This window comes from Oncorhynchus tshawytscha, linkage group LG23 (assembly GCF_018296145.1).
Source record: "Oncorhynchus tshawytscha isolate Ot180627B linkage group LG23, Otsh_v2.0, whole genome shotgun sequence".
Classification (NCBI taxonomy): Eukaryota; Metazoa; Chordata; class Actinopteri; order Salmoniformes; family Salmonidae; genus Oncorhynchus; species Oncorhynchus tshawytscha.
This window is the reverse complement of record NC_056451.1, coordinates 15,215,786-15,242,816: the sequence shown is the minus strand read 5'-3', so window position 1 is coordinate 15,242,816 and position 27,031 is coordinate 15,215,786. Positions and strand designations below refer to the sequence as shown.

The 27,031-nt window shown below is 43.8% G+C and overlaps 2 protein-coding genes across 27 annotated transcripts in view; one reads left to right on the top strand and one right to left on the bottom strand.

The window, feature by feature from the left end:
- Positions 1-27,031, top strand: part of LOC112222541 (integrin alpha-8) — a 50,869-nt gene that overhangs the window by 14,989 nt on the left and 8,849 nt on the right. For 2 of the 3 annotated variants that reach the window (XR_006079716.1, XM_042304679.1), the window contains exons 13-25: positions 1,480-1,677; positions 9,144-9,189; positions 9,359-9,466; positions 10,104-10,159; positions 10,431-10,588; positions 10,801-10,929; positions 11,065-11,132; positions 11,671-11,818; positions 12,097-12,189; positions 15,388-15,467; positions 15,821-15,901; positions 17,861-17,966; positions 18,454-18,612. Coding sequence is in view for 2 of the 3 variants with exons in the window: in XM_042304679.1 (XP_042160613.1) it covers positions 1,480-1,677; positions 9,144-9,189; positions 9,359-9,466; positions 10,104-10,159; positions 10,431-10,588; positions 10,801-10,929; positions 11,065-11,132; positions 11,671-11,818; positions 12,097-12,189; positions 15,388-15,467; positions 15,821-15,901; positions 17,861-17,966; positions 18,454-18,612 (1,430 nt within the window). In the remaining variant the exon portion in view is untranslated. Of the gene's footprint in view, positions 1-1,479; positions 1,678-9,143; positions 9,190-9,358; positions 9,467-10,103; positions 10,160-10,430; positions 10,589-10,800; positions 10,930-11,064; positions 11,133-11,670; positions 11,819-12,096; positions 12,190-15,387; positions 15,468-15,820; positions 15,902-17,860; positions 17,967-18,453; positions 18,613-26,544; positions 26,675-27,031 lie in introns of those variants that run through there. The other variant, XM_042304680.1, reaches the window with a different exon arrangement.
- On the bottom strand, positions 18,898-27,009 carry LOC112222826 (girdin). Of its 24 annotated transcripts, XM_042304682.1 has the most exons (24): positions 26,726-27,006; positions 25,975-26,037; positions 24,861-24,923; positions 24,700-24,762; positions 24,559-24,621; positions 24,348-24,410; positions 24,141-24,224; positions 23,938-24,021; positions 23,730-23,792; positions 23,522-23,584; positions 23,346-23,429; positions 23,127-23,189; positions 22,914-22,976; positions 21,486-21,548; positions 21,310-21,393; positions 21,117-21,200; positions 20,983-21,045; positions 20,753-20,815; positions 20,601-20,663; positions 20,469-20,491; positions 20,240-20,426; positions 19,884-19,937; positions 19,653-19,781; positions 18,898-19,248 (listed from the first exon to the last, which is right to left on the bottom strand). In XM_042304682.1, exons 1-24 carry the CDS (start codon positions 26,928-26,930, stop codon positions 18,941-18,943), a joined length of 2,145 nt encoding a protein of 714 aa, XP_042160616.1. In that variant the 5' UTR covers positions 26,931-27,006; the 3' UTR covers positions 18,898-18,940. The 24 variants fall into 24 exon arrangements, with proteins under 24 accessions (XP_042160616.1, XP_042160615.1, XP_042160622.1 ...); XM_042304681.1 differs by having other exon boundaries at positions 20,240-20,491; positions 26,726-27,005; XM_042304688.1 differs by lacking the exon at positions 21,117-21,200 and having other exon boundaries at positions 20,240-20,491; positions 26,726-27,005.

The following is a 27,031-nucleotide window of genomic DNA, read 5'->3' as shown; positions in this document are numbered from 1 at the left end:
TTGCAGCCATCTAGTGGCCAAAACCTAAATTGCACCCGGGATGGAATAATACATTATGGCCTTTCTCTTGCATTTCAAAGATGATGGTACTAAAAAACAGTTTTTTTCTTGGTATTATCTTCTACCAGATCTAATGTGTTATATTCACCTACATTCCTTTCAAATGTTACCAAAAATATGCATATCCTTTCTTCAGGGCCTGAGCTACAGTCGGTTCGATTTGGGTATGTCATTTTAGGCGAATATTGAAAAAAGGGCCGATCCTTAAAAGGTTTAACAGCTTCTACCCCCAAGCCATAAGACTGCTGAACGATTAATTAAATAGCCACCGGACCATTTACATTGACCCCACCCCCTCCATCTTTTTTTGCACACTGCTGCTACTCGCTGTTTATCATCTATGCATAGTCACTTCACCCCTACCTACATGCACAAATTACCTCTAACCTGTACCCCTTCACACTGACTCGGCACCTCCTGTATATAGCCTCATTATTGTTATGTTATTGTGTTACTTTTAATAATTTTTTTACTGTAGTTTATTTGGTAAATATTTTCTTAACTCTTCTTGAACTGCACAGTTGGTTAAGGGCTTGTAAGTAAGCATTTCACGGTAAGGTCTACACTTGTTGTATTCGGCACATGTGGCAAATTAAGTTTGATTTGATAAGCCTGCACACACACACACACACACACGCACACACATGCATTGAGTGAACTCAAAGGCTTTTGTCCTTAGGTTGATACATCAGCCAGGGTGTGGCTGGGTTAGACTGGGAATCACACACAGGACAGATCAATAGGGGATCCATTAGTCTCAGGAAACTGCAGCTCAAGCGGAGCCAGAATGGAGCTTGAATGGAGCCAGAGACTCCAGCTGTCTGAGCCACAATGGAGACTAGAGTCTGAGACACTGTGATGTTCTCCCTCCTTATCATACAGTAGTGTGTGTATATCTGTGTGTGTGTGTCTCTGATTACCTCCCTCATAATCACAGAGCAGTGTAACCATGACAACCCACTGTTTGTAGTTTTCAACTCCATTTTTCCCTACAGCGAACATGATGTAGGTGGGGAGTTGCGGTGTGTGTGGGGGGGGGACTAACACCTGGCAATCACTGGTGGAGGATAACCATTGGCTGCTCACTGCCCCAGAATCTCCTGCCTGTGCCTATTAGACAGTTCTACATGTTTGACATATACATTTGGACAGAGAGAGAGAGAAAGAAAGAAGGAAATGGAAAGAGAGAGGGGTAGTCCTAGGTAGTCTCTTTACCTCTCCCTCAGGGGCTTTCACTTGATGATGTCTAAACCATCCCTCTCTCTCTCGTTCTTTTTCTCTCATCCCTCTCTCCTGCCGATGTGAGCTGGTCTGCTGTATCACTTCAGAAGGCCAGCCTTATAACTCATACTGGAGTTGGTTTTGTGTTTCTATCTGTGTTTCCTACCGTCACACCCCCTCTCTCTCCCTGTCTGATAGACGTGGCGGTGGGTTGTCCGTTTGGTGGGGAGGACCGGAGTGGCCTGGTGTTGATCTACAATGGCCAGAGAGACCTGACGGCCCGCGGCCTAACCCTCAGCCAGGAGCTCTATGGAGCCTGGGCATCCAGTAGTGGCCTCTCCGGCTACGGCTTCACCCTGAGGGGGGACAGAGACCTGGACAACAACCATTACCCTGGTACACTCCCATGCACCTTACTTATTTTATCCTCTTTTTTCCGTTTCACTTCTCTCCTCCCTTCTTCTGGTGAAGTCGTTACTCAGGAGGGGTAGTGGGGTTACAGAGCTGTTGCCACGACGATTCTCTGAGGACTTCTTGTCCTGTCCCAGGAAGAGAGAGAGGGGGGAGGGGGGGCATGTGCACTAAAACATCTAAAGGAAATGTCAAAATGTTTTAACTTCATATTCATCATCTCCAGCACCACCCCAACATCAACGTATGTGAAAATAGTGTTTCCATGTTTTGTGGAAAAAAAGATATGAAGGAGATAAGTGTTTCCAATGACATCATTAGTATGCATCGTGTGATTTTAACCAATTATGAGTAGGCATTGTCTACTAATTGCCTACTTACTTTCTTTATTATTTTTGCTACAAAACATAGAAACGTGCCATTTACACATATGTTCATGTTGGGATGGTGCTGAAGATGATGAATATGAAGTTGACATTTTTTTAAATTTCCCTTTGAAAGTGTTTAGTCTGTTTGCCAGATATTTCACCATAGTGTTGTAGGCCTCTAGCTGACACAGGCCTCCAATTCTTCAGAAGAACATGTTCATGTGGCTGATATTTCTTTGGAGAGACTTCCTCTTTTGTGATGTCACGGTACAGATGAACATGCCACACTACAGCAATCTGAAGGGAAAGCCTGTGTCTGAGTGTTTGTATTTACATGTTCAGTCAGTGGTAGTCTGAATTGCTGTGTGACTGTTTAAAAAGGTGATTTGAAAATGTTTTCAAATTAAACTTTTGTATCCCTTTGTTTTCCCTTCAATTTGGAGCCATTCTAAAGGCAGCATATTTCAGTCTTTGTACCTCTATAGACCAAGCTGAAAGGTAGCCATTCTAAAGGCAACATAGTTCAGTCTTTGTACCTCTATAGACCCAGCTGAAAGGCAGCATAGTTCAGTCTTTGTACCTCTATAGACCCAGCTGAAAGGCAGCATAGTTCAGTCTTTGTACCTCTATAGACCCAGCTGAAAGGTAGCCATTCTAAAGGCAGCATAGTTCAGTCTTTGTACCTCTATAGACCCAGCTGAAAGGCAGCATAGTTCAGTCTTTGTACCTCTATAGACCCAGCTGAAAGGCAGCATAGTTCAGTCTTTGTACCTCTATAGACCCAGCTGAAAGGTAGCCATTCTAAAGGCAGCATATTTCAGTCTTTGTACCTCTATAGACCCAGCTGAAAGGTAGCCATTCTAAACCCAGCTGAAAGGCAGCATAGTTCAGTCTTTGTACCTCTATAGACCCAGCTGAAAGGCAGCATAGTTCAGTCTTTGTACCTCTATAGACCCAGCTGAAAGGCAGCATAGTTCAGTCTTTGTACCTCTATAGACCCAGCTGAAAGGCAGCCATTCTAAAGGCAGCATAGTTCAGTCTTTGTACCTCTATAGACCCAGCTGAAAGGCAGCATAGTTCAGTCTTTGTACCTCTATAGACCCAGCTGAAAGGCAGCATAGTTCAGTCTTTGTACCTCTATAGACCCAGCTGAAAGGTAGCCATTCTAAAGGCAGCATAGTTCAGTCTTTGTACCTCTATAGACCCAGCTGAAAGGCAGCATAGTTCAGTCTTTGTACCTCTATAGACCAAGCTGAAAGGTAGCCATTCTAAAGGCAACATAGTTCAGTCTTTGTACCTCTATAGACCCAGCTGAAAGGCAGCATAGTTCAGTCTTTGTACCTCTATAGACCCAGCTGAAAGGTAGCCATTCTAAAGGCAGCATAGTTCAGTCTTTGTACCTCTATAGACCCAGCTGAAAGGCAGCATAGTTCAGTCTTTGTACCTCTATAGACCCAGCTGAAAGGTAGCCATTCTAAAGGCAGCATAGTTCAGTCTTTGTACCTCTATAGACCCAGCTGAAAGGCAGCCATTCTAAAGGCAGCATAGTTCAGTCTTTGTACCTCTATAGACCCAGCTGAAAGGTAGCCATTCTAAAGGCAACATAGTTCAGTCTTTGTACCTCTATAGACCCAGCTGAAAGGCAGCCATTCTAAAGGCAGCATAGTTCAGTCTTTGTACCTCTATAGACCCAGCTGAAAGGTAGCCATTCTAAAGGCAGCATAGTTCAGTCTTTGTACCTCTATAGACCCAGCTGAAAGGTAGCCATTCTAAAGGCAGCATATTTCAGTCTTTGTACCTCTATAGACCCAGCTGAAAGGTAGCCATTCTAAAGGCAGCATATTTCAGGCTTTGTACCTCTATAGACCCAGCTGAAAGGCAGCATAGTTCAGTCTTTGTACCTCTATAGACCCAGCAGCCATTCTAAAGGCAGCATAGTTCAGTCTTTGTACTCCATAGACCCAGCTAGAGCCAGTCTTTGAAAGCTGAAAGGCAGCCATTCTAAAGGCAGCATAGTTCAGTCTTTGTACCTCTATAGACCCAGCTGAAAGGTAGCCATTCTAAAGGCAGCATAGTTCAGTCTTTGTACCTCTATAGACCCAGCTGAAAGGCAGCCATTCTAAAGGCAGCATAGTTCAGTCTTTGTACCTCTATAGACCCAGCTGAAAGGCAGCATAGTTCAGTCTTTGTACCTCTATAGACCCAGCTGAAAGGCAGCCATTCTAAAGGCAGCATAGTTCAGTCTTTGTACCTCTATAGACCCAGCTGAAAGGCAGCATAGTTCAGTCTTTGTACCTCTATAGACCCAGCTGAAAGGCAGCCATTCTAAAGGCAGCATAGTTCAGTCTTTGTACCTCTATAGACCCAGCTGAAAGGTAGCCATTCTAAAGGCAGCATAGTTCAGTCTTTGTACCTCTATAGACCCAGCTGAAAGGCAGCATAGTTCAGTCTTTGTACCTCTATAGACCCAGCTGAAAGGTAGCCATTCTAAAGGCAGCATAGTTCAGTCTTTGTACCTCTATAGACCCAGCTGAAAGGTAGCCATTCTAAAGGCAGCATATTTCAGTCTTTGTACCTCTATAGACCCAGCTGAAAGGCAGCATAGTTCAGTCTTTGTACCTCTATAGACCCAGCAGCCATTGAAAGGCAGCATAGTTCAGTCTTTGTACCTCCATAGACCCAGCTGAAAGGCAGCATATTTCAGTCTTTGTACCTCTATAGACCAAGCTGAAAGGTAGCCATTCTAAAGGCAACATAGTTCAGTCTTTGTACCTCTATAGACCCAGCTGAAAGGCAGCATAGTTCAGTCTTTGTACCTCTATAGACCCAGCTGAAAGGCAGCATAGTTCAGTCTTTGTACCTCTATAGACCCAGCTGAAAGGCAGCATAGTTCAGTCTTTGTACCTCTATAGACCAAGCTGAAAGGCAGCCATTCTAAAGGCAGCATAGTTCAGTCTTTGTACCTCTATAGACCCAGCTGAAAGGCAGCATAGTTCAGTCTTTGTACGTCTATAGACCAAGCTGAAAAGTAGGAATTATTATTTTATTTTTTATTTTCTTTCCATATTGTCTTCTTTCTGTAACAACAACAGATGTCCTCTGATCTCTCCATCCCACAAACAGGAAATCCTGGTCTTTTATAATGAAAACATCACACACGCACACACACGCTAACACACACAAACACACATACAGACACATATGCACTGCATCGCTTGTGATCAATTTCACTGGCCTCTGAGTGTAAGTTTTGAGTCTGTGCCAGGCTATGAACCAAAGCCAGACCCTATACAGAATCACCCCACATCGAGTTACTCAGTCACACACACTGTACAAACACAATGCATATACACATAAGCATGCAGACACACACGCGTGCGTGTTGTAACTCAGGCTTTCTAAGGCCCTCTGGGAAAGATCTGGTAGTGGAGGGAAAGCTCCCAGGTGGCATAGCCATCACACACACACACACACACACACACATAGTCTGTCGTTAATGTTAGTAAAGTCACACTTTGGTAAAGGACCCTCAGATGTTTCATCATTATGAGAGGACTGCTAAGGCATCTGTGCGCCTGTTTCACAGTGTGTTTCTGTGCATAAGTCTGTTTCTATAGGTGAAGTTGCACGATCCCATAGGTACAAAACCCATGTTACTCTTTGAGAGAGAAGGGAGGGAGGATTAGAGAGATGGATCAGTGTTCCTGATGGAGACAGTCGTGTGTCTCTACCAGGGGACTCATGTGTCCAGTTGGGTATCAAACCTCGATTGTCTGCACGCTTCAAGACTGCATTAACCCACCGAGCTCAAGTCTAGGCGGCATCTCTCAGAGGCAACACAAGTCTTGAGGTCTTTCACAACAAGGTTGCACATCAGCTTCTTGGAAGGAGTGTTCCTATTTAAACTAACCCTGGAGAAGTGATTGGGTCAGAGTCAGAGAGAGCAATCAGTCAGGAACAGCAGGAGATGTCCCTAGTGCACAGAGGTTACAGCCTGCTAGACGCACACTGACCCTGGGAAGCTCTGCTGTTCCCACTCCTAGGGTTAAGGTTAAGGTCATTTGTGTGTGTGTGTCAGGGGTCAGATGGCCTGATGGCAGGAATTATGTTCAGCGGTAGAGATCAAATGCTGTAGACATTTAACTTGCCAATCAGCAATCCCACTGACTCAGCTCTACTGAACAGAAAACACACACACACACACACACACACACACACACACACACACACACACACACTGAACACTTTGACAGTGGACACACTGAACACTGGTTCTAAAGAGAGAGCTCATACAGAAGTTTGAAGCAGCCAGTCTCTGACAGGTTGTGTAAACGTTGGATGGCAGCCATATTTCTCAGAGCAGGGAGTCCGGACTGGCCTAGAGGTTTAGTTACTCAGCATACCCCAAAGGTATACTTACTCCAAATGTGTGTCTGTATGTGTGTGTGTTTACATACTAACCTCAAATCAGTGGTGGCAGACATGTTTTTATCAGTGTGGAAATATGATTGACTTGGAAGGGGAAAGTGTGCCATAGGCTATGTTTTATTTACTCCAAAGGTACATTTACCCCAAATCAGCCTCTGTGTCAGTAGCACTTTTCAGAGGGAAAAGAACGGCTGGGTAAGGAGTACAGATGTACCTATGGGAGGAACATGCACTCGCACACAAACACACACACACACACACACACACACACACTTAGGCACGCACCACAGGAGGTTGATGGCACCTTAATTGGGGAGGACAGGCTTATGGTAGTGACTGGAGCGGAATCTGTGGAATAGTATCAAATACATCAAACACACGGTCTCCAGTTGTTTGATACCATTCCATTCGTTTCATTCCGGCCATTATTATGAGCCGTCCTCCCCTCAGCAGCCTCCACTGGTACGCACGTATGCACACATACACCTAGGGAGTAGTGGGGTTGGGTTTCTCTGGAGTGTAAGACGGACAGATCCAGGACTTTGGAATGAGAGCAGCATTCTTCTGTTGGAAGTTTGGGTCCCTGAGGCTGAGCTGATGTTTGGACTGTACTTTTTGCGCATGTGTGTGTGCGGTTAGATCTGCCTGCTGAAAGCACACCTTAGCTCTGATGACTTTTACAGACTGTGGTTGAAAGGCCAAGTGCTTTAGCTGCTGTCCTCTTTCCTCCTCTCTGCCTCGTTCCCCCTCTTCCTCCTTTCCCCCTTTCCAACTTCCCTCCTCACCTCTACCTTTCCAACTGCCCCCGTACCCCACAGACAGCTAGAGGTCCCACTTTCTCTGCCGGCCCCTTGTTACACCTATCACACACACACACACACACACACACACACACACACACACACACACACACACACACACACACACACACACACTGGGGGCTAGGGTGTAATGTTGTGGTTTCAGAGGACCAGCAGGCTAAGGCACTCTCACTGACAGCAAAAACAGATGGACCACTCCTACATTCAATTTAGACTCACGCTCACTTAAACACGCGCACACACACAAGAACACACACGCATACAGAGGCAAACGCATGTGTGCACACACGCACACATACACACACTCAATAGATCTTATTTGACTCTAATAGTTTAAACAGATGTCACTCACAGTGTGCATGGGTGTGTCACACTCGAGCCCTCTATCAGCATCAAGACTTAACCTATAGTCCGTTTCATTTGATGGATAGCCAGGTATGTATATTCCCAACAGATAAGAGGCTATCTGAGGAGGACTTCTCGACTTGACTGTTACTAGTAAACTAGAGACAACCTCTCTCTCACGTGTCTTCAAAACCACATTTTTCCCCATTCACTAGACCAATGGAACTAGAGAGCTCAGAACTCTTTCAAACAGAACTGCAGAGGTCAGAACTAATGAGCTTAACCAGTCCCATTGATATATTATCATGAGTAAACTTAGCCTCTGACCCTCAGCCTCGTTTATATTAGCATGACTTACCTTAGCCTCTGACCCTCAGCCTCATTGATATTAGCATGACTTATCTTAGCCTCTGACCCTCAGCCTCATTGATATTAGCATGACTTATCTTAGCCTCTGACCCTCAGCCTCATTGATATTAGCATGACTTATCTTAGCCTCTGACCCTCAGCCTCATTGATATTAGCATGACTTATCTTAGCCTCTGACCCTCAGCCTCATTGATATTAGCATGACTTGTCTTAGCCTCTGTCCCCAGTCCCAGTGCTGTATCAGCTTCAGAGCTTAGCTTAACCTCTGTCTTCCAGTGACAGGACTAGCTAGATCTATGTTTGGGGGTCAGTCCTGTGTTAGCGTTGTGTTAGCTTAGTGTGTCTGGCAGGGAAGGCTTGTATTGATTAAGTCTCTTTCCCACTGCGGTTTCAGACATTCAGTCAACGTGTGTGTGTGTGTGTGTGTGTGTGTGTGTGTGTGTGTGTGTGTGTGTGTGTGTGTGTGTGTGTGTGTGTGTGTGTGTGTGTGTGTGTGTGTGTGTGTGTGTGTGTGTGTGTGTGTGAGAGAGAGTGGTATGTCTCCCATGACCACACTCATTAAAGTGCAGCTCTATTTTAAACAAAAACCCAATTAAGACTCTTCATCTTCAAAACACATAAACACAAATTAACTGAGTAGAGCACTGGACTCGTTGTGTGGCTGCTACAGATTGACTAGTTGTATAAGGCACATGATTATAGTAAAGTGAGGGAATGTTCTTGTTGTGTGGCAGAGGTTTCTGATTGGACCAATGGGAACGTTCTAATGGAGCTGGAATGTGCCGTGGGGTCTCTCCGTTGCGACACACACACACACACACACACACACACACACACACACACACACACACACACACTGTGTTCCTATTTGGATAGTTTCATTCTGAACCAAAATAGTGCTGCAAAAATAGTTATATTCACTACTCAAAGCTGGTACAGACTAAATGTGTTTGTGTATGTGTGTGTATCTGTGTCAGTGTGTGTAAAACGTGAGAGGTCTGTGTTTGATGAAGATTGCTGGAGACCTTGAAATCAGTCCCATCTGTGCGTTTCTTTGAAGCTCATGCAGTCTCCCTGTCTCGCTCTCTCTCTTTTTCTCTCTCTCTCTCTTTCACTGTAGATCTGATAGTGGGAGCATTTGGTAAAGGGGAGGTGTCGGTGTACAGGTAAGATATCTAATTATCTGATTGGCTAGACTACATTGTTTCATGTATCAGATAGGCTGCTTGTTTACAATGGTGAGATTAAGTGTGTGTGTGTGTGTGTTGTGTGTGTGTGTGTGTGTGTGTGTGTGTGTGTGTGTGTGTGTGTGTGTGTGTGTGTGTGTGTGTGTAGGGCTCGTCCTGTAGTGTCAGTGGAGGCAGAGATGATCCTGACTCCTAGAATCCTGAACCCTGATGACCGATCCTGCTTCCTGACAGAATCTGATACCATGGTGACCTGGTGAGTACACGCACACACACACACACACACACACACACACACACACACACACACACGCAGTCACTAGGTAGTGAGTGACAGACAATTGACCAATAGGGTGATTCTTAGGCTATGTGTGTTGGCAGGACAGAGACATGGTGCGTTTGGGCAGATTGACAGACGGCACCAAACTGTGGATTTCTGTCAAAACAAACACAGCTGATTGAAATAAACCATCAGACTGGCTGGAGTAACGAGACAGGACACAACAACACATGTACTATTAGGGAGTTTTTAGGACTGTCTGGGATTGTTGCTTTTTATTTTATTGAATAGTTGTTTTATTGAGAGCTTTGGCCAGTTGAGGAGTTTTTCTGTTTTTTTGGGGAGACTGAGAGGACGAGCAGTAAAGAGGAAGTTTTTCTTCTAATCGGTGCTCATTGTTCTGTCCTGGGTGGTTCTGGTTGGCAGGCATTTCACTGCTAGAGAGTGTGTGTGTGTGTGTGTGTGTGTGTGTGTGTGTGTGTGTGTGTGTGTGTGTGTGTGAGATCGAGATAAGCGCGCACACACAAACACACACTGACATACAGAAGAGCATTTTTTTTAAATCTTGTCTCAATCTCCCATGTCTCTCTACCTCTCTCTCTCTGTTATCCAGTCTAAGGGTAGATATTTGTGCAAAGGTGAGCGGTGTGGGGATCCCAGACTCTGTAGGTAAGTAGCTCTGACTGGGGATGAAGAGGGGGGAGGGAGAGGTTTATGCTTAAGTTAGTGTTAGAGATGCTAACTGTATGAATGCATTGTTTCCACTGGCTAATGATGCTCTGTAGAAACTAAAAGGGATAAAGTAGACCATACCCATGGTTCCCTCCTGCACACCAGATGAGAATACACACACACTTCCGCACACGATGGGACCATATGGAACCCCTCCTCACTCACTCACTCTCTCCCTCCATCCCCCTCTCTCCTCCACCTCTCCCAGTCCTGAATGCAGAGCTGCAACTGGATTGGCTTAAAGGTGTGAGGGGCGGAGTTAAGAGAGTTTATTTCCTGGATTCCCATCAGCCCCAGCACACAGGGGTCCTAACGCTTGGCCACAGCCGTCCTCACTCCTGCCTGAACTATACTGTCTACCTACGAGTAAGTCAAACACACTCCTCTGCCAAAAAAATGAATCTGAGTTTTTTTTAAAGAAAAGAGGCCTCCATCCTTGCTGTGTTTGGACAAGATCCTCTCAAAATATCTGTCAACTCAGCTGAACCTGTTTTTGGACTAGTTATTGTGTTCTAGTGAACAAACTTTGTGTTACACGGTACCTTCCCTCCCCGCCCCTCTCTCTCTGTCCCTCTCAGGGGGAGGATGAGTTTAGGGATAAATTGACTCCCATCTCATTGGCTCTGAACTACAGTTTAGCCCCTCCTTCCAACCTGGACCTCCCCCCTGTTCTCAACCGTTACAGCAGTACCTTCCTGCAGGAACAGGTGTGTGTGTGTGTGGGCTCTCTTTCTCATCCAATCAAGACCACTTACAGCATATGAGTACCATTAGACTAGACCTTAACCCCCGTCCCCCATCCCTCTCCCCATCGGTCTCTCCCTTTCTCCTTTATTTCTCAGGCATATATTCTGCTGGACTGTGGGGAAGACAACGAGTGTATTCCAGACCTCCAGCTAACTGCAAGCATGTAAGTATGTACTGTATGTAACATGTGTAGCACATACGTCAACATGAAACCGTTACGGTCTCATTTTAAAAACAGTAGTAAAGTAACCTTACTGAAATAGGGGTGTGTTACGCCTTGTGGTGTGTGTTGTGCCCTGACCTGTCAAGTGAGGCATGCTGGGAAGATTCAGAAAAGTCCTTGTCAACCTGTAAACTTTCAACGTATGTACATACTCACACACATTCATACACACACTCACACACACACACGCACACCTAAACAAAGGCTAGGACTGTGTTACAGCACGCAAAGAGAGAAGTTTGCTCTCTAATTGTTTACATTAGCAAGAGTGTGTGTGTGTGTGTGTGTGTGTGTGTGTGTGTGTGCGCGCGTGGATGTTTTTCTTCCATTTTCATCTGTATGCAATTGCCATGGCAGCCCAACACGAACCCTGTCATTCTCCTCTGACTGATACACACACACACATACACTCGGACCTCTACTGTTTGACATAGTATTGACTTGTTTATTTCTCTCTCCTGCACACACACAAACACAGAGACCGTACAGAGCTGGTGGTCGGGGATGACAATCTGGTCATGTTGACCATAAACGCGGTTAACAAAGGAGAGGGGGCATATGAGACAGAGTTACACACACTCCTACCCCCTGAGGCTGATTACATAGGAGTGGAACGCAGGATAGAGGTGAGAACACACACTACCACCCCCCACACTGGCCCCAACCCTAGCCCAGCTCAACTAGACCCTACCGCCTTGCTGACCTCTTTACCATTACATTACATCCTGTTGACAACGTCAGGGTTTTTTCTCTAGAGAGTGAGTGAATGAATGTGTAATGGGGCCCTAAGATGGATGAGATGAGGTTGTTACTGTCAGAACATTCATCACTCTCTTCCTCTCCTCCTTTCCCCCACATATCACCTCTCTGCCACCCTCTCCCTTCCACCTCCTCTCCTCTCCAGGCTCTATCCAGGTTGAACTGTGAGTACAGGATGGTGAATGACTCCAGACTGGTGGTGTGTGACCTGGGGAACCCTATGGTTGCCGGAACAGAAGTAAGTCCAACACACACACAAACACAAAAGAACACAAAAAAATACACACGCGCACATGCACCCACTCCGACCCCCCCCCTCTACTTGGAAACAACCACTTCCTGTCCAAACAGGAAGCTGTCACTCAGATACAGTGGTGCTGATTGATAGTTACCATGCTGAAGGATCACCCAAATACCCGTGCCCCACTGAGTCCCACACTCTGAAGCTGTCTGTGGGTATTTCTGTGTGTGTTAATCCGTTCGCCCCTTGCATGACACATCCAGGAAGCACAGGCTTTGTTAAGTAAAGAGTGGTCCCTTCCGACATGTAACTCTACCCTGTGTTTCTGTAACCGCTCTGTCTGTCTGTCTGTCTGTCTGTCTGTCTGTCTGTCTGTCTGTCTGTCTGTCTGTCTGTCTGTCTGTCTGTCTGTCTGTCTGTCTGTCTGTCTGTCTGTCTGTCTGTCTGTCTGTCTGTCTGTCTGTCTGTCTGTCTGTCTGTCTGTCTGTCTGTGTGTGGCTACATGCATGCGTGAGTTTGTGTGTTGTGACCCTGAGAGTGGTATTTGTTAGCTCTAGAAGCGACACACATGTGTGCACGTCAGCTCTCCTTCAGACCAGATGTTTCCCAGACATACTTACCCTTGCCCCTTTGGACCTGTAGGAATTCATGAGCTTTTATAGAATAAACACACACACACACTAATCATGCAGCCGGAGTAACGATGCTTGTAGACCATTTTGAATGTCTCTTTTTCTCATTCTAATATTTTTGAGTCAAGCCTCTAAAATGCAGACTGCCTCGCCATGTTTCTTTAAAACGCTGTGTATTGTCAGCATTTTTTATATTTTATTAGGATCCCCATTAGCTGGTGCTAAAGCAGCAGCTACTCTTCCTGGGGTCAACAAGCATAGCGGTGAAAACAGACACTGTTTATGGGTAACATCCCAGGTGGCAGTGCTGCCGGAAAATGTGTAGCACAGCACTTTTCAATCACTTTTGATTTAGTTTAATAAAATATATCTACGCAAAGTGTAAAAGAAAAGGGGCAAAGTGCTGTTTTTTAGACCGATTTGCCTCTTGATTTGTCTGTCTTTCACACCAAAGTGCTGCTACAGGCTCTTTGTGTGTCTTGACCAATCAGATTAATGCTCAAGGCGCTCTCCACTTTCCTCTGGTATTTATTTAGCGAGCTGATAGCACATCACTCCCAACAGACACAAGCAAAAACTCTTACGTCAATGGAGCAGCCTTTACTCCTAAACATTAGCGATCTGACATGTGTTGCATGGTAACGAGACACTTTTTGAGTCTGATCCACTGTAGGCTACTAACAGCAGCTGCATAGTCAGGTCTCCTATGGGCCCTGTCCTTCTGGCCAGGGTAAATGAAGTGGTAACGTAGTGTGGGCTATTTATAACCCAATGGGATTACATTTGGTTTATATTTAAACTTGGGCTAACCAGGTTACCTAGACTTTTTCAATCCAAGAGTATAAACTTGAATTAATCATTAAACACAGTAGCTGACATAGACTGTGAGTACATTTTGTTATGAGTATTACAGTTGAGCAGGAGCAGAACTACATGATGCAAACCTGCATATTATCCAATCATGTAGCTTTCTGAGTGTCTGTGAATAGGACCCCCCCCAGTCCTTCTTTAAAATATAATTCATAACAACAAGTACAAGGTTGCTGCAGTTTAACAGGGCTTTCATCCTCCCCAAGGCCAGGAGTGTTTTTAAACCATGTGACCTGATTAGAAAAACTCTGGTCCCATCATAGCCCATATTCAACAGATGAATCACGTCATACCGTATAAGGGCCGGAGTTTTACCTGGTTAGGTTACCAGATCAGGAAAAATGATGTACCCCAGAATTTTGTTTTCCGCTACACCACTCTGGGGCCTGTGGTGCCACGTCTGCCAGACGATCAGCATGTATAATGTGAACAGAAACGGCCCCTCCACAGAGCCCTGTGGAACACCATATATAGCCTTGGAGCAATCAGAGGTCTCACTGGGCAGAAAAATAAATTGATACCTGTCTGTTAGTTTGGTCGACAGCATCAATCCCTGCTCTTACATCAAGGAATGTGAGAACAGTCACAGAGCCTCAGTCGTTTATTGGTCGATGCATTAGATCATTTACTTGACAAACGCTGTCTCTGTACTATGGTGGGTTCTACAGTACATCCAGGTTAGACAGTTTTACAGTGGTGGTGGGGCTGTTCAGAATATGGGAGAGAAGTGACAGGAAATAAATGTTTTCCAGATTTGGGGAGAGAGATATATTTGGGTCACTTTGTCTGTCTCTCTCTCTTTCTCTCAGCCTGGGGACCTCAGTGATTTAGACCCATTTGGTCTTTCGTCGTCTCTGTTGAGTTGTTCTGATTCTCTCTCTGATGTGCAATAAAGTCTCTGACTTTGGAGTCCTAATGAGTTTCCACCCTCAGGCTTCTCCCTTGTAGTTTTAGCGAGTGTTTTAAGAGTTTCCGGCATTGACTAGTGTCTAACATGTTGTTCATGAGAACATTATTACACAAACACAAGAAGCCATTATCATACTCATGGTTATGAACTAAGCCCTCCACGTGGTGTGAGTTAAGCAAGGGTAGAGGAGGGTTTAACTGGGGTCTAGAGGGGAAAGGATCTGGTCTGTCTCAGCCCACAGATCTGTACTGATCCTCCAAATGAGACACACACACACAATACAGATACGTAACCCAGATACACACACCATGGCCAGGTTCTGGTTAGTTTTCACAAAGGGAAACCCTACATGGGGTTAGAAGGCTGCTCGCTTTAACTGAACACTTACAGATGTCACTGACATAGACTTTGATTCGTCTCTCTCTGACTCTGTCTCTGTCCCTCCCCCTTTGTCCCTCTGTCCCTCTCTCTCTGACTCTCTATCTCTGTCCCTCTCCCTTTGTCCCTCTGTCCCTCTCTCTCTGACTCTCTGTCTCTCTCTCTTTGTCTCTCTGTCCCTCTCCCTTTGTCCCTCTGTCCCTTTCTCTCTGACTCTCTGTCCCTCTCTCTTTGTCTCTCTGTCCCTCTCCCTTTGTCCCTCTGTCCCTCTGACTCTGACTCTCTGTCTCTGTCCCTCTCTCTCTGACTCTCTGTCTCTGTCCCTCTCTCTCTGACTCTCTGTCTCTGTCCCTCCCCCTTTGTCTCTCTGTCCCTCTCTCTCGGTCTCACTGTCTCTGTCTCCAGGTATCTGTAGGTTTAAGGTTTGCTGTCCAAAGGCTGGATGATGCCGGTCCTCACATTGACTTTGACCTACAGATCCACAGGTGACAGACACACACACACACACACACACACACACACACACACACACACACACACACTGCTGAAGAGCTGTGACACACATAACTGTAAAAAGGAACCTCTGTCAGAATTCGGAGTATTTCTGTGGCTTTCCCAAACAAAGAGCGTCGAGACAGATGACCGGAGGAAAACAGACGAGACAAAACATTGACTGTTCACCTCGTCACAAACACATGGTCACTCACTAATTTACTCACACACGCGCGCATGCACACACACACCATACATTGCCACCATACATCGCCAGCATACATCGCCATGGTGCAGACATTACATCCAAACATCTTTACTGACTCGTGTGCCTCTTATCTTCCAGTTCAAACAAAGACAGCTCCAAGAGCAACCCAGTCAGTCTGTCTCTCTCCATCTCTGCCAGAGCTCAGCTAGACCTGAGGGGGTGAGTGACACATCTCTGTTCTGGTTGATCTTTTCGCTAACCCTGTGACAGTAGAATATCTTTGCTCTGTTTGATGCACTCTGTTGTCATACAGTGTATCTCTTTGTCTCATGCCATGTAGGTTTGAGACAGTGTGGTTCATATGTTAATCATCTAGTTTGCTGTATTTCTAATTGTGTATGTTAGTCTGTGTATGTTCAGTGTGGTTCATCTAATCATGTGTATGTTAGTCTGTGTATGTTAATCATCTATGTGTATGTTAGTAATCATGTGTATGTTATGTTAATCATCTATTAAGTCTGTGTATGTTAATCATCTATGTGTATGTTAGTCTGTGTATGTTAATCATCTATGTGTATGTTAGTCTGTGTATGTTAATCATCTATGTGTATGTTAGTCTGTGTATGTTAATCATCTATGTGTATGTTAGTCTGTGTATGTTAATCATCTATGTGTATGTTAGTCTGTGTATATTAATCATCTATGTGTATGTTAGTCTATGTGTATGTTAGTGTATGGTAATCATCTATGTGTATGTTAGTCTGTGTATCATTATGTGTATCTATGTGTATGTTAGTCTGTGTATGGTTAATCATCTATGTGTATGTTATATGTTAATCATCTATGTGTATGTTAGTCTGTGTATGGTAATCATCTATGTGTATGTTAGTCTGTGTATGTTAATCATCTATGTGTATGTTAGTCTGTGTATGTTAATCATCTATGTGTATGTTAGTCTGTGTATGTTAATCATCTATGTGTATGTTAGTCTGTGTATGTTAATCATCTATGTATGTTAGTCTGTTAGTTAATCATCTGTATGTTATATTAATCATCTATGTATGTTAGTCTGTTAGTTAATCATCTATGTGTATGTTGTGTATATTAATCATCTATGTGTATGTTAGTCTGTGTATGTTAATCATCTATGTGTATGTTAGTCTGTGTATGCTAATCATCTATGTGTATGTTAGTCTGTGTATGTTAATCATCTATGTGTATGTTAGTCTGTGTATATTAATCATCTGTGTATGTTAGTCTGTGTATGTTAATCATCTATGTGTATGTTAGTCTGTGTATGCTAATCATCTATGTGTATGTTAGTCTGTGTATGTTAATCATCTATGTGTATGTTAGTCTGTGTATGTTAATCATCTATGTGTATGTTAGTCTGTGTATGCTAATCATGCACAGCCAGTGCTAGTGCTACTATGCTACTACTATCACACACACACACACACACACACACACACACACACACACACACACACACACACACACACACACACACACACACATGCCTGCACACACATACACACATGCGCTTGCATACACACACACACACACACACACACATGTTTGATTTACTATCCTTGTGGGGAACAAAACATTGATTCCCACTCAAACTCCTATTTTCCCTAACCGTTAACCTAACCCCAACCTTAACGCTAAGCTTAACCCCTAACCCTAAAACTAAACCTTAAGCCTAACCCCTAATGCTAATTGTAACCTTTAACTCCCAAGCCTAAAATAGCCTTTTTCCTTGTCAGTCCCCACTTGTCCGAATGTTCCTTGTTTTACTATTCCCCCCCCACACACACACACACACTTCAAAGCCTGGACCCCAGAGTGACTTGGCTGGGTCTACGGATGTTGTACACACAAACAGACAGTGATCTGTGGGGGGGGCTGTGGGTGTTGGGGACTGGGGACTGGAGGGCGGGAGTTTAAGGTCCAACCGGCATTGGGTAAGTTGTGTTTGGCAGCGGAGTGGCGAGTGGCTTGGTGTTCACCCCCTAAGTTGTCCTGGACGTTGTAAATCATTTGTTCTCCATATCATTTGTTCTCATACTCTCTCTCTTCTCTTCTCTTTCTTTCTCTATCACTCCTCTTTTTCTTTCTTTCTTTCTCTCTCCCATCTCTCTCTCTCTGCCTCTCTCTCTCTCTCTCCCTTTCCAGGGTGTGTCATCCCTCTCAGGTGGTTCTTCCGTTTCCGCATTGGGAGCCCAAAGAGAATCCGGTCAAAGAGGATGACGTAGGACCCCAGGTCACACACATCTACGAGGTACATACACACACAGTAAAAGCAGTAGACCTGTAAGTACTGGCTGCTGTCTGATCAAAGGCCTCCTGAACAGTGGTAATTACTGTCATAAAGGAAGAGATGGGGGGAATAAGAGGGGGATCAGACATACGTTTGTGTGTGTATGTGTGTGTTGTTGAAGAGGCAGTGAAGGGGGACATCTGCTGGATGTCTACAGGGTTTGGGGCTGCAGTGCTCCTGTCCTGCAGTCTGTCCAGCTGGTTATAGTTAGGTCGGCCAGAGTTTCTCTCTCCGAGAATTCCTTCCTGGAGCACTGAGACCATGTCCTGTTTGGGTGACTCACCATCATCACCTTCAGAATTAATGAGTGTGTGGAAAGGGGCTAAGCTGAGTGGATTGGTGTTCTCATACTCTCTCGCTCTCACTCTCTCTCTCTCCATCTCCTCTCTCTACTCCTCTCTTCCTCTCATCTCTCTCTCTCCTCTCTTTTCCCCTCTTACTCTCTCAGCTCCATAACTCAGGTCCCAGTAGTATCCGGGAGGCGGAGCTCCAGGTGGGCTGGCCCTCTCGTTTCCGTGACGAACACCTGCTCTACGCTCTGGAGGTTCTAACAGACGGACCAATCAGCTGCCGGAGCAACACCAGCCTCAACCCCCTGGGCCTACAGGTAACACAACCACACCTCCTGCGGAGACTGGACACGACCCTGTACTCATGCACTGATGTTCTATATTTATTAACCTGTATTGGTCTTCAATGTTTTAGAAACAATGGCATAAATGCTTTTGTGAAGTTACAGCCCAGGTAGATCAAAGTGTGCTGACCCAATCTAACATTGATGTAGCTCAGTTCTTCTCATAATAAAATAGGGTAATGGGGTGTCATCTACCGTCTGGCTTATGTTTGTGATGATTACTGAGGAATGTGCTTTAATGATGACAGGACAAAGTCACTCATTCCATGTTTATTGAAGACTGTAGGAGGATGGAGAGGGACTAGTGGAGTCGGCCAATAGCAGGGTTGGTGGTGAAGAGCAGGATGCCAGTAAAGACAATGTGGTTGTAGTTGTCATCATACAGCCCCCAGCCCTTAGGAAGCCTTAAGTACACCAGGTCATCTTTCTCTAGCTCCAGAGCCACGGCGCCTGTCATGTACTCATAACCACCATGGAAGTTGTCCTGGACGTTGTATATCATTTGCTCTCCATTTTTGACCAAGTAAACACCCATTTTCTGTCCAGGCTCTCGACCCATGGAGGTGAATGTGAAGTAGTAGACTCCTCTCACTGGTGCTGAGAACATACCTGTATCAGAGGGGAAACAGGGAGAGATCAGCACTATCCGTCTCTCTTAGGCACTGTAGCAGCCTGTTAGTGGTTGGGGTCTGTGCCAGTAGCTGGCCCCTGTGGGCACCACAGGCGTCCAGTGGCACCTTAATTGGGTAGGACAGGCTCATAGTAATGACTGGAACGGACTAAAGTGAATGGTATCGAACACATCAAACACATACCATTCCATTCACGCCATTCCAGACAATGTTATGAGCCGTCCTCCCCTCAGCAGCCTCCTGTGGTGGACACGTGAGCATGGAGATTGTGTGTTTATGTTTATACCTTTCTCTGAGTTGTAGATGTATTGCTGTGTGGGTGAACCTGTAGTATTGTTACGGTGTAAGTTTCATCTGTAGTATTGTCGGCGTAAGCTGTACCAGAGTTTGTGTCGTAACCGTTGCCGATGTTGGTGAAGATTTTTTCATAGACCAGAGTGATCTCAGTTTGAAAGGGTCCCACATATCCTGAGTCCGTCAAACCAACAGAAAAGGCCACCTGTCTTCTGTCTGCGAATACATGAGAATGAATTTGATCAAGTCCACCGTAATGTCTAAAATGTATTCATTTCATACTATACTGTGGGTTTGATTGAATTGATCTGTTCTTACCTAGCCTCAGTTCCTCCACCTGGCTCTCTGCGACACTCAATCTTGCCTCCAGGGCTAAAATAGCAAGAGAATAATATCTTAATAAACTCATACTCTGAGGTAGCTTTGTTGTCATTGCTGTGCTTAGATACATCCTGATTAGATCAATTAGATCAGTCAGCGGTCCAGGAGAGTGATTGTAGCCAAGCTCTTATTAGTGCAGCATAGTTACATGTGTTCTCTTTCTCCAACTCCGCTACTTGCCTCTCACTGGTTGTCACTCTGACCCCAAGGCTAACAGTTCTGCTCCTTGGGTTGGAATCATGTCAATATCCAGAGGTGTTCATCATCTTCTTAAAAAATGTACTACTCATTACCTGCATTCTCTTTCTTCAACTCTGCCACCTGGCTCTCACTGGTTGTCACTCTGTTCTTCAACTCTGCCACCTGGCTCTCACTGGTTGTCACTCTGTTCTTCAACTCTGCCACCTGGCTCTCACTGGTTGTCACTCTGTTCTTCAACTCTGCCACCTGGCTCTCACTGGTTGTCACTCTGTTCTTCAACTCTGCCACCTGGCTCTCACTGGTTGTCACTCTGTTCTTCAAGTCTGACAGTTCTGCTGCTTGGGCTGAAATTATATAAATATTTTAGAGAGGCAATAGACAATATCCAGAGCTGTGATTTTTCCTCTTTCTTCTATTGAACAAATGATTTATTTTTTCTAAGTTCATTATTACCTGCATTCTCTTTCTTCAGTTCCTCCAGCTTGCTCTCATTGGCTGTCACTCTGGTCCTCAAGGCTAACACAAGTGAATTTCCAGAAATGTTCATGTTTCCAGTGACTTATTTGACTAAATATTTGTCATAGCTAATTGCTGATCATCATTACCTGCATTATTTTTCTCCAGTTCGGCCACATGACTCTCACTGACTGTCACTCTGGCCTCCAGGGCTAAAAGATCATTTATGCAAGAACATCATTTATGATGACAATGATAAGCCATGATGTAGTTTTGTTACATCGCTTTGTTTTTTTAATATCTTGAAATGAGCTGAAGGTTATTATGTGCAGGTGATGAATACATGTAGTCCTTCTTAGAAGTGAAACATTTGAGTCACCTGCATTCTCTTTCTTCAGTTCTGCCACCTGCCTTTCGCTGGCTGTCAATCTGGTGTCCAGGGCTGAAATAGTATAAAAATAATTAACAGTAAAAATGGTTATTAAACACACACTTTTGCACAATATATCTTACCTGCATTTACTTTCTTCAGTTCAGCTACCTGACTCTCACTGGTTGTCAATCTGTTTTTCAAGTCTGACAGTTCTACTGCTTGGGCTGAAATTATATAAACATTGTAGAGAGGCAATAAACAATATCCAGAGCTGTGCTTTTTTCTATTGAGTAAATTATTAACTCAATAGTTTTTCAAAACACTTCTTGTTACCTGCATTGTGTTTCTTCAGTTCTGCCACCTGGCTCTGAAGGGTTGTCACTCTGCTCCCCAAGGATAACAGTTCAGCTACTTGGTCTTGAATCATATGAGTCAATATCCAAAGTTGTTCATCTTTCTAGGCAATTAATTATTAACTGAATTATTTTCAATTCACATGTAATCATTACCTGCATTCTCTTTCTCCAGCTCCTCCACCTGTCTCTCACTGGCTGTCACTCTGGCCTCCAGGGCTAGAAAATAGTTTGTTTTGTCATAATTTATGATTTAAAAAATGTTAAACCAAGATGTAGCCTTATCATATCCTGAAATAAGCTGAATCATGTTAAATTGAGACCTATATGTGGTAGTTCTTATAAGTAAAGATGCACTACATTGCCAAAGGTATGTGGACACCTGCTCATTGAACATCTCATTCCAAAATCATGGGCATTAATATGGAGTTGTTCCACCCTTTACTGCTATAACAGCCTCCACTCTTCTGGGAAGGCTTTCCACTAGATGTTAGAGCATTGCTGCAGGGACTTGCTTCCATTCAGCAGCAAGAGCATTAGTGAGGTCGGGCAATGACATTGGGTGATTAGGCCTGGCTCACAGTCGGCGTTCCAATTCATCCTGAAGGTGTTCGATGGGTTGAGGTCAGGGCTCTGTGCAGGCCAGTCAAGTTCTTCCACACCGATCTCGAAAAAATATTTCTGTTTGGACCTTGCTTTGGGCACATGGGCATTGTCATGCTGAAACAGGAAAGGGCCTTCCCCAAACTGTTGTCACAAAGTTGGAAGCACAGAATCATCTAGAATGTAATTGTATGATGTAGCGTTAAGATTTAATTTCACTAGATCTAGCTCGAACCATGAAAAACTGCCCCAGACCATTATACCTCTTCCACCAAACTGTACAGTCGACATTATTCATTGGGGCAGGTAGCATACTCCTGGCATCCGCCAAACCCAGATTCGTCCGTTGGACTGCCAGATGGTGAAGCGTGATTCATTTGTCGAGAGAACATGTTTCCACTGCTCCAGAGTCCAATGGTGGCGAGCTTTACACCCCTCCAGCCAACGCTTGGCACTGTGCATGGTGATCTTAGGCTTGTGTGCAGCTGTTTGGCCACGGAAACCCATTTCATGAAGCTCCCGACTAACAGTTCCTGTGCTGGCGTTGCTTCCAGAGGCAGTTTGGAACTCAGTAGTGAGTGCTGCAACCAAGGACAGATGATTTTTATACGCTACATGCTTCAGCACTAAGCGGCCCCATTCTGTGAGCTTGTATGGCCTACCACTTGGCAGCTGAACCGTTGTTGCTCCTAGACGTTTCCACTTCACAATAACAGAACTTACAGTTGCCCGGGGCAGCTCTAGCAGGGCACAAATTTGACAAACTTTCTTGTTGGAAAGGTGGCATCCTATGACGGTGCCACATTGAAAGTCAGTGAGTTCATCAGTAAGGCCATTCTACTGCCAATGTTTGTCTATGGAGATTGCATGGCGGTGTGCTCGATTTTATACACCTGTCAGCAACGGTGCGGCTGAAATAGCCAAATCCACTAATTTGAAGGGGTGTCCACATACTTTTGTATATATAGTGTATAGCGTCACCTGCGTTCTTCGCCTTCAGTTCTGCCACATGACTCTCACTGACTGTCACTCTGGCCTCCAGGGCTAGAAAATAATGCATACAAGAAAACAATCAACTGTGATGTAGCTTTGTTACATTGCTTTGCTTTATCACGTCCTAACATTAGCTGAATCATGTTCAGGTGAGGCACACATGTAGTAGCACTTATACGTTAAAAAAAAAAGAAATGCCACCTGTATTCTTTCCCATCAGTTCTGCCACCTGGTTCTCACTGGCTGTTACTCTGGCCTCCAGGGCTAGGAGATCATTTATGCAAGAAAATCATTTATTTTGAAAATTATGTAGCTTTGTTACATCACTTTGGTTTTTCATATCTTGAAATGAGCGGAATCTTATTATGTGCAGGTGATGAATACATGTAGTCCTTCTTATAAGTGAAACATTTGAGTCACCTGCATTCTCTTTCTTCAGTTCTGCCACCTGGCTCTGAAGGGTTGTCACTCTGCTTCCCAAGGATAACAGTTGTGCTGCTTGGTCTTTAATCATATGAGTCAATATCCAAAGTTGTTAATCTTTCTAGGCAATTAATTATTAACTGAATTATTTTCAATTCACATGTAATCATTACCTGCATTCTCTTTCTCCAGCTCCTCCACCTGTCTCTCACTGGCTGTCACTCTGGCCTCCAGGGCTAGAAAATAGTTTATGCAGGAACAAAATGTATGATATAAAAGGTTAAACCAAGATGTAGCTTTATAATATCCTGAAATAAACGGAATCATGTTAAAGTGAGACCTAATATGTGGTAGTTCTTATAAGTAAAGATAAATAGTCACCTGCGTTCTTTCCCTTCAGTTCTGCCACATGACTCTCACTGACTGTCACTCTGGCCTCCAGGGCTAGAAAATATGGCATACAAGAAAACAATCAACTGTGATGTAGCTTTGTAATGTCGCTTTGCTTGATTACATCCTAACATTAGCTGAATCATGTGCAGGTGAAGCGTACATGCATTAGCTCTGATAAGTAAAACATTTTAGTCACCTGCATTTTTGGCCATCAGCTCTGCCACCTGGCTCTCACTGGCTGTCACTATGTTCTCCAGGGCTGACAGCTGTGCTGCTTGATCTGGAATTATAGAAATCTAGTAAAGAGGCAAAAGGCATTATCCAGAACGGTGATTATTTTTTTCTTCTATTGAGCAAACTATTAACTCAATAGTTCATCAGAACACAATTAATTATTACCTGCATTCTCTTTCTTCAGTTCTGCCATCTGGCTCTGAAGGGCTGTTAGTCGGCTTCCCAAGGATAACATTAGTGCTGCTTGGCCTGGAATCATATAAACATAGTAGACAATATGTAACATCCTTATGTAATAGGCAATATTCAATATGTTGTTGTTTCTATTGAGAAAGTTAACTCAATATATCTTTTTTAAAACATCTCGTTCACCTGCAATCTCTTTCTTCAAGTCTTCCACCTGGTTCTCACTGGTTGTCACTCTGGCCTCCAGGTCTATCATTTTTTTAATGATAAAAACAATAAACCCTGATGTAGCTTTGTTACATCACATTGCTTTTCATATCCTGAAATGAGCTGAATCATGTTCAGGTGAGGAATACACAGTATGTAGTAGTTCTTACAAGTAAAACATTTTAGTCACCTGCATTCTTCCCCTTCAGATCCTTCAGCTGGCTCTCACTGGCTGTCAATCTGGCCTCCAGGGCTGAAGTAGTATGAAAGTAATCAACGGAAAATTAATAGAAAAACACACGTTTGCACCAAATCGCTTATCTTACTGTACCTGCATTCTCTTTCTTCAGTTCCGCCACCCGACTCTCACTGGCTGTCACTCTGGCCTCCAAGACTAAGATCAGACAGTTGGAAAATGTAGAATGCTTTATTAGTTGTAAGTGTTATTTACTGTCAGAATACATGAGGGTGAAGTTTATATTAGTGCTTTACCTGCATTCTCTTTCTTCACTTCGTCCACCTGGCTCTCACTGGCTGTCATTCTGGCCTCCAGGGCTGAAGTAGCATGAAAATAAACATTGCTGAACATATCGACCATTACTGTTTTTTTGTGACCGACCAAATTAGAATTGTTTGTTATTTATTTATTGTTGGGGGGGATTACAGGTACATTATCCATTTCAAAAGTATACGTTTATAAAACCTTGTAACCTGCCACTCAACAGCAACAAAAAATTGTAAGAAATACATACAGAGTTTAACAATAAATAGTAAATTCAGTATAAACAGGAAAATAAAAAAGAAGTGGGCCTCCCACCCCCCTAGCAACAAGGGTTGCTCGTCAGTCACCCACCGCCCACCCTGGCGACCATAGAAAACCCTCCCCATACCACCCCTTCCCCATGGGGCTGAAAGTAAAGAAAGTCAAATAAATATTGAAATAGGTGTGTATATATAGTGTCTAAAGAAAGTATTCACACCCCTTTACTTATTCCACATTTTGTTGTGTCATAGCCTGAATTAAACATTTATTAAATTGAGATATTGTGTCGCTGACCTACACACAATACCGCATAATGTCAAAGTGGAATTTTGTTTGTAGAAAAGGTTTTTAATTAATAAAAAATGTAAAGCTGAAATGTCTTGAGTCAATAAGTATTCAACCCCTTTGTTATGGCATGCTTAAATAAGTTCAGGAGTCAAAATGTGCTTCACAAATCGCATAATAAATTGCATGGACTCATTCCGGTGTAGGCCGTCATTGTAAATAAGAATTTGTTCTTAACTGACTTGCAGAGTTAAATACAGGTTTAAAAAAAAAGATTAAAAAAGGAAACCGCTCAGGGATTTCACTTTAAGACCAATGGTGATTTTTAAAACAGTTACAGAGTTTAATGGTTGTGGTATGAGAAAACTGAAGATGGATCAACAACTTCTAGTAGTAACTGTATCCACTGGTGAATTGGAAGAGAGTGAGGAGACCAGCAATGTGACATAGAGCTTTTTAAAATGACAAGTTCACAACTTCACTTACAGAATCATACATCTCATATGCAAAAAAAAAAAGGTGCTACATCATGTTTATTCATAGTAGTCTCCTTATTACCTGCATTCTCTTTCTTCAGTTCCACCACCTGGCTCTCACTGGCTGTCACTCTGGCCTCCAGGACTGAAATAGCATGAAAATATATAGCTGAGATGCAGCTAAAACAAAGCTTTGTTTATTTCTCCCTGAAACTATGCTCATCTGAGGCACAGTAGGTCTTATGAAGTCTACCTTTAAAGAAAGATGGGAACCCCTGTGCTAAGCAATCCCTTTGTGGTAACTCTGGGCTGAAATCATAAGGAAATGTGTCTTGTACATTACCATAACATGTCCAGCAAAATCCACAGCTGTACATTTTTGATTGAGCTAATGAACTAAATCGCATTTTGTCAAATTAGCATTTTGTTATCACCTTCGTTCTAGATCTGTAAATGGAACGTCAGTATCACATTGGCACTCTGTCTGTCGTCTAGGTCTGTCAGTTCTGCTGCTTGAGCTTTAATGATAAAGATATACTGTAGCCTGTGCATGATCCATTTCAGCAGCTGACTTTTCTATTGAGTGAATTATTATCTAAATCCATTTAAGAAATGACATCTAACGATGATTATCTGTGTTCTCTGTCTTCAGCTTGACCACCCTGTCCCCCCAGGACAGAAATGGCACCAACATAAATGTCCAAACTTATCAATCAATACAGAATGAGAGTTAAGCAAGCACTACTTACTTTCGCAGGTTTCATTACGTGTATTATTACGTGAGGCTACCTTTGTTCTTTCTTTCTCTGTCTATATGTGCATTACTACAGTACCTGTGTTCTTATTCTCCAACTTCTCTACTCGTTTCTTCGTGTTGTTCAGCATGAGTCTCAGGTGATTCAGCTCATCCCAGACAGCATCTATGGTAGTGAATAGAATGTTCTGGTCAATCTGATCCATCCCTCCTTTACTCTCTCCCTCAGCCCAGGCCCCAGACAGATAGAACATCAGCACCAGCATAGCTACAACACCCCTCATTTTGAATGATGCCTTAGTTCAATAGTAATGTAATGTCTATGAGTCTCAGTACCAGCAAAAAGAATGGGGAATCTTTATAGAAACGCGTCAACAAGAACTAG

Bases quoted from the DNA above. Each gene is read 5' to 3' on its own strand.
- LOC112222826 (XM_042304681.1), bottom strand. From the start codon at position 26,930: ATGAGGGGTGTTGTAGCTATGCTGGTGCTGATGTTCTATCTGTCTGGG. The intron at 24,763-24,860 runs GTAAAGCACTAA...GTCTGATCTTAG, and splicing joins AGTGAAGAAAGAGAATGCAG to TCTTGGAGGCCAGAGTGACA. The intron at 23,190-23,345 runs GTGACTCAAATG...ATGATCTCCTAG, and splicing joins ACTGAAGAAAGAGAATGCAG to CCCTGGAGGCCAGAGTAACA.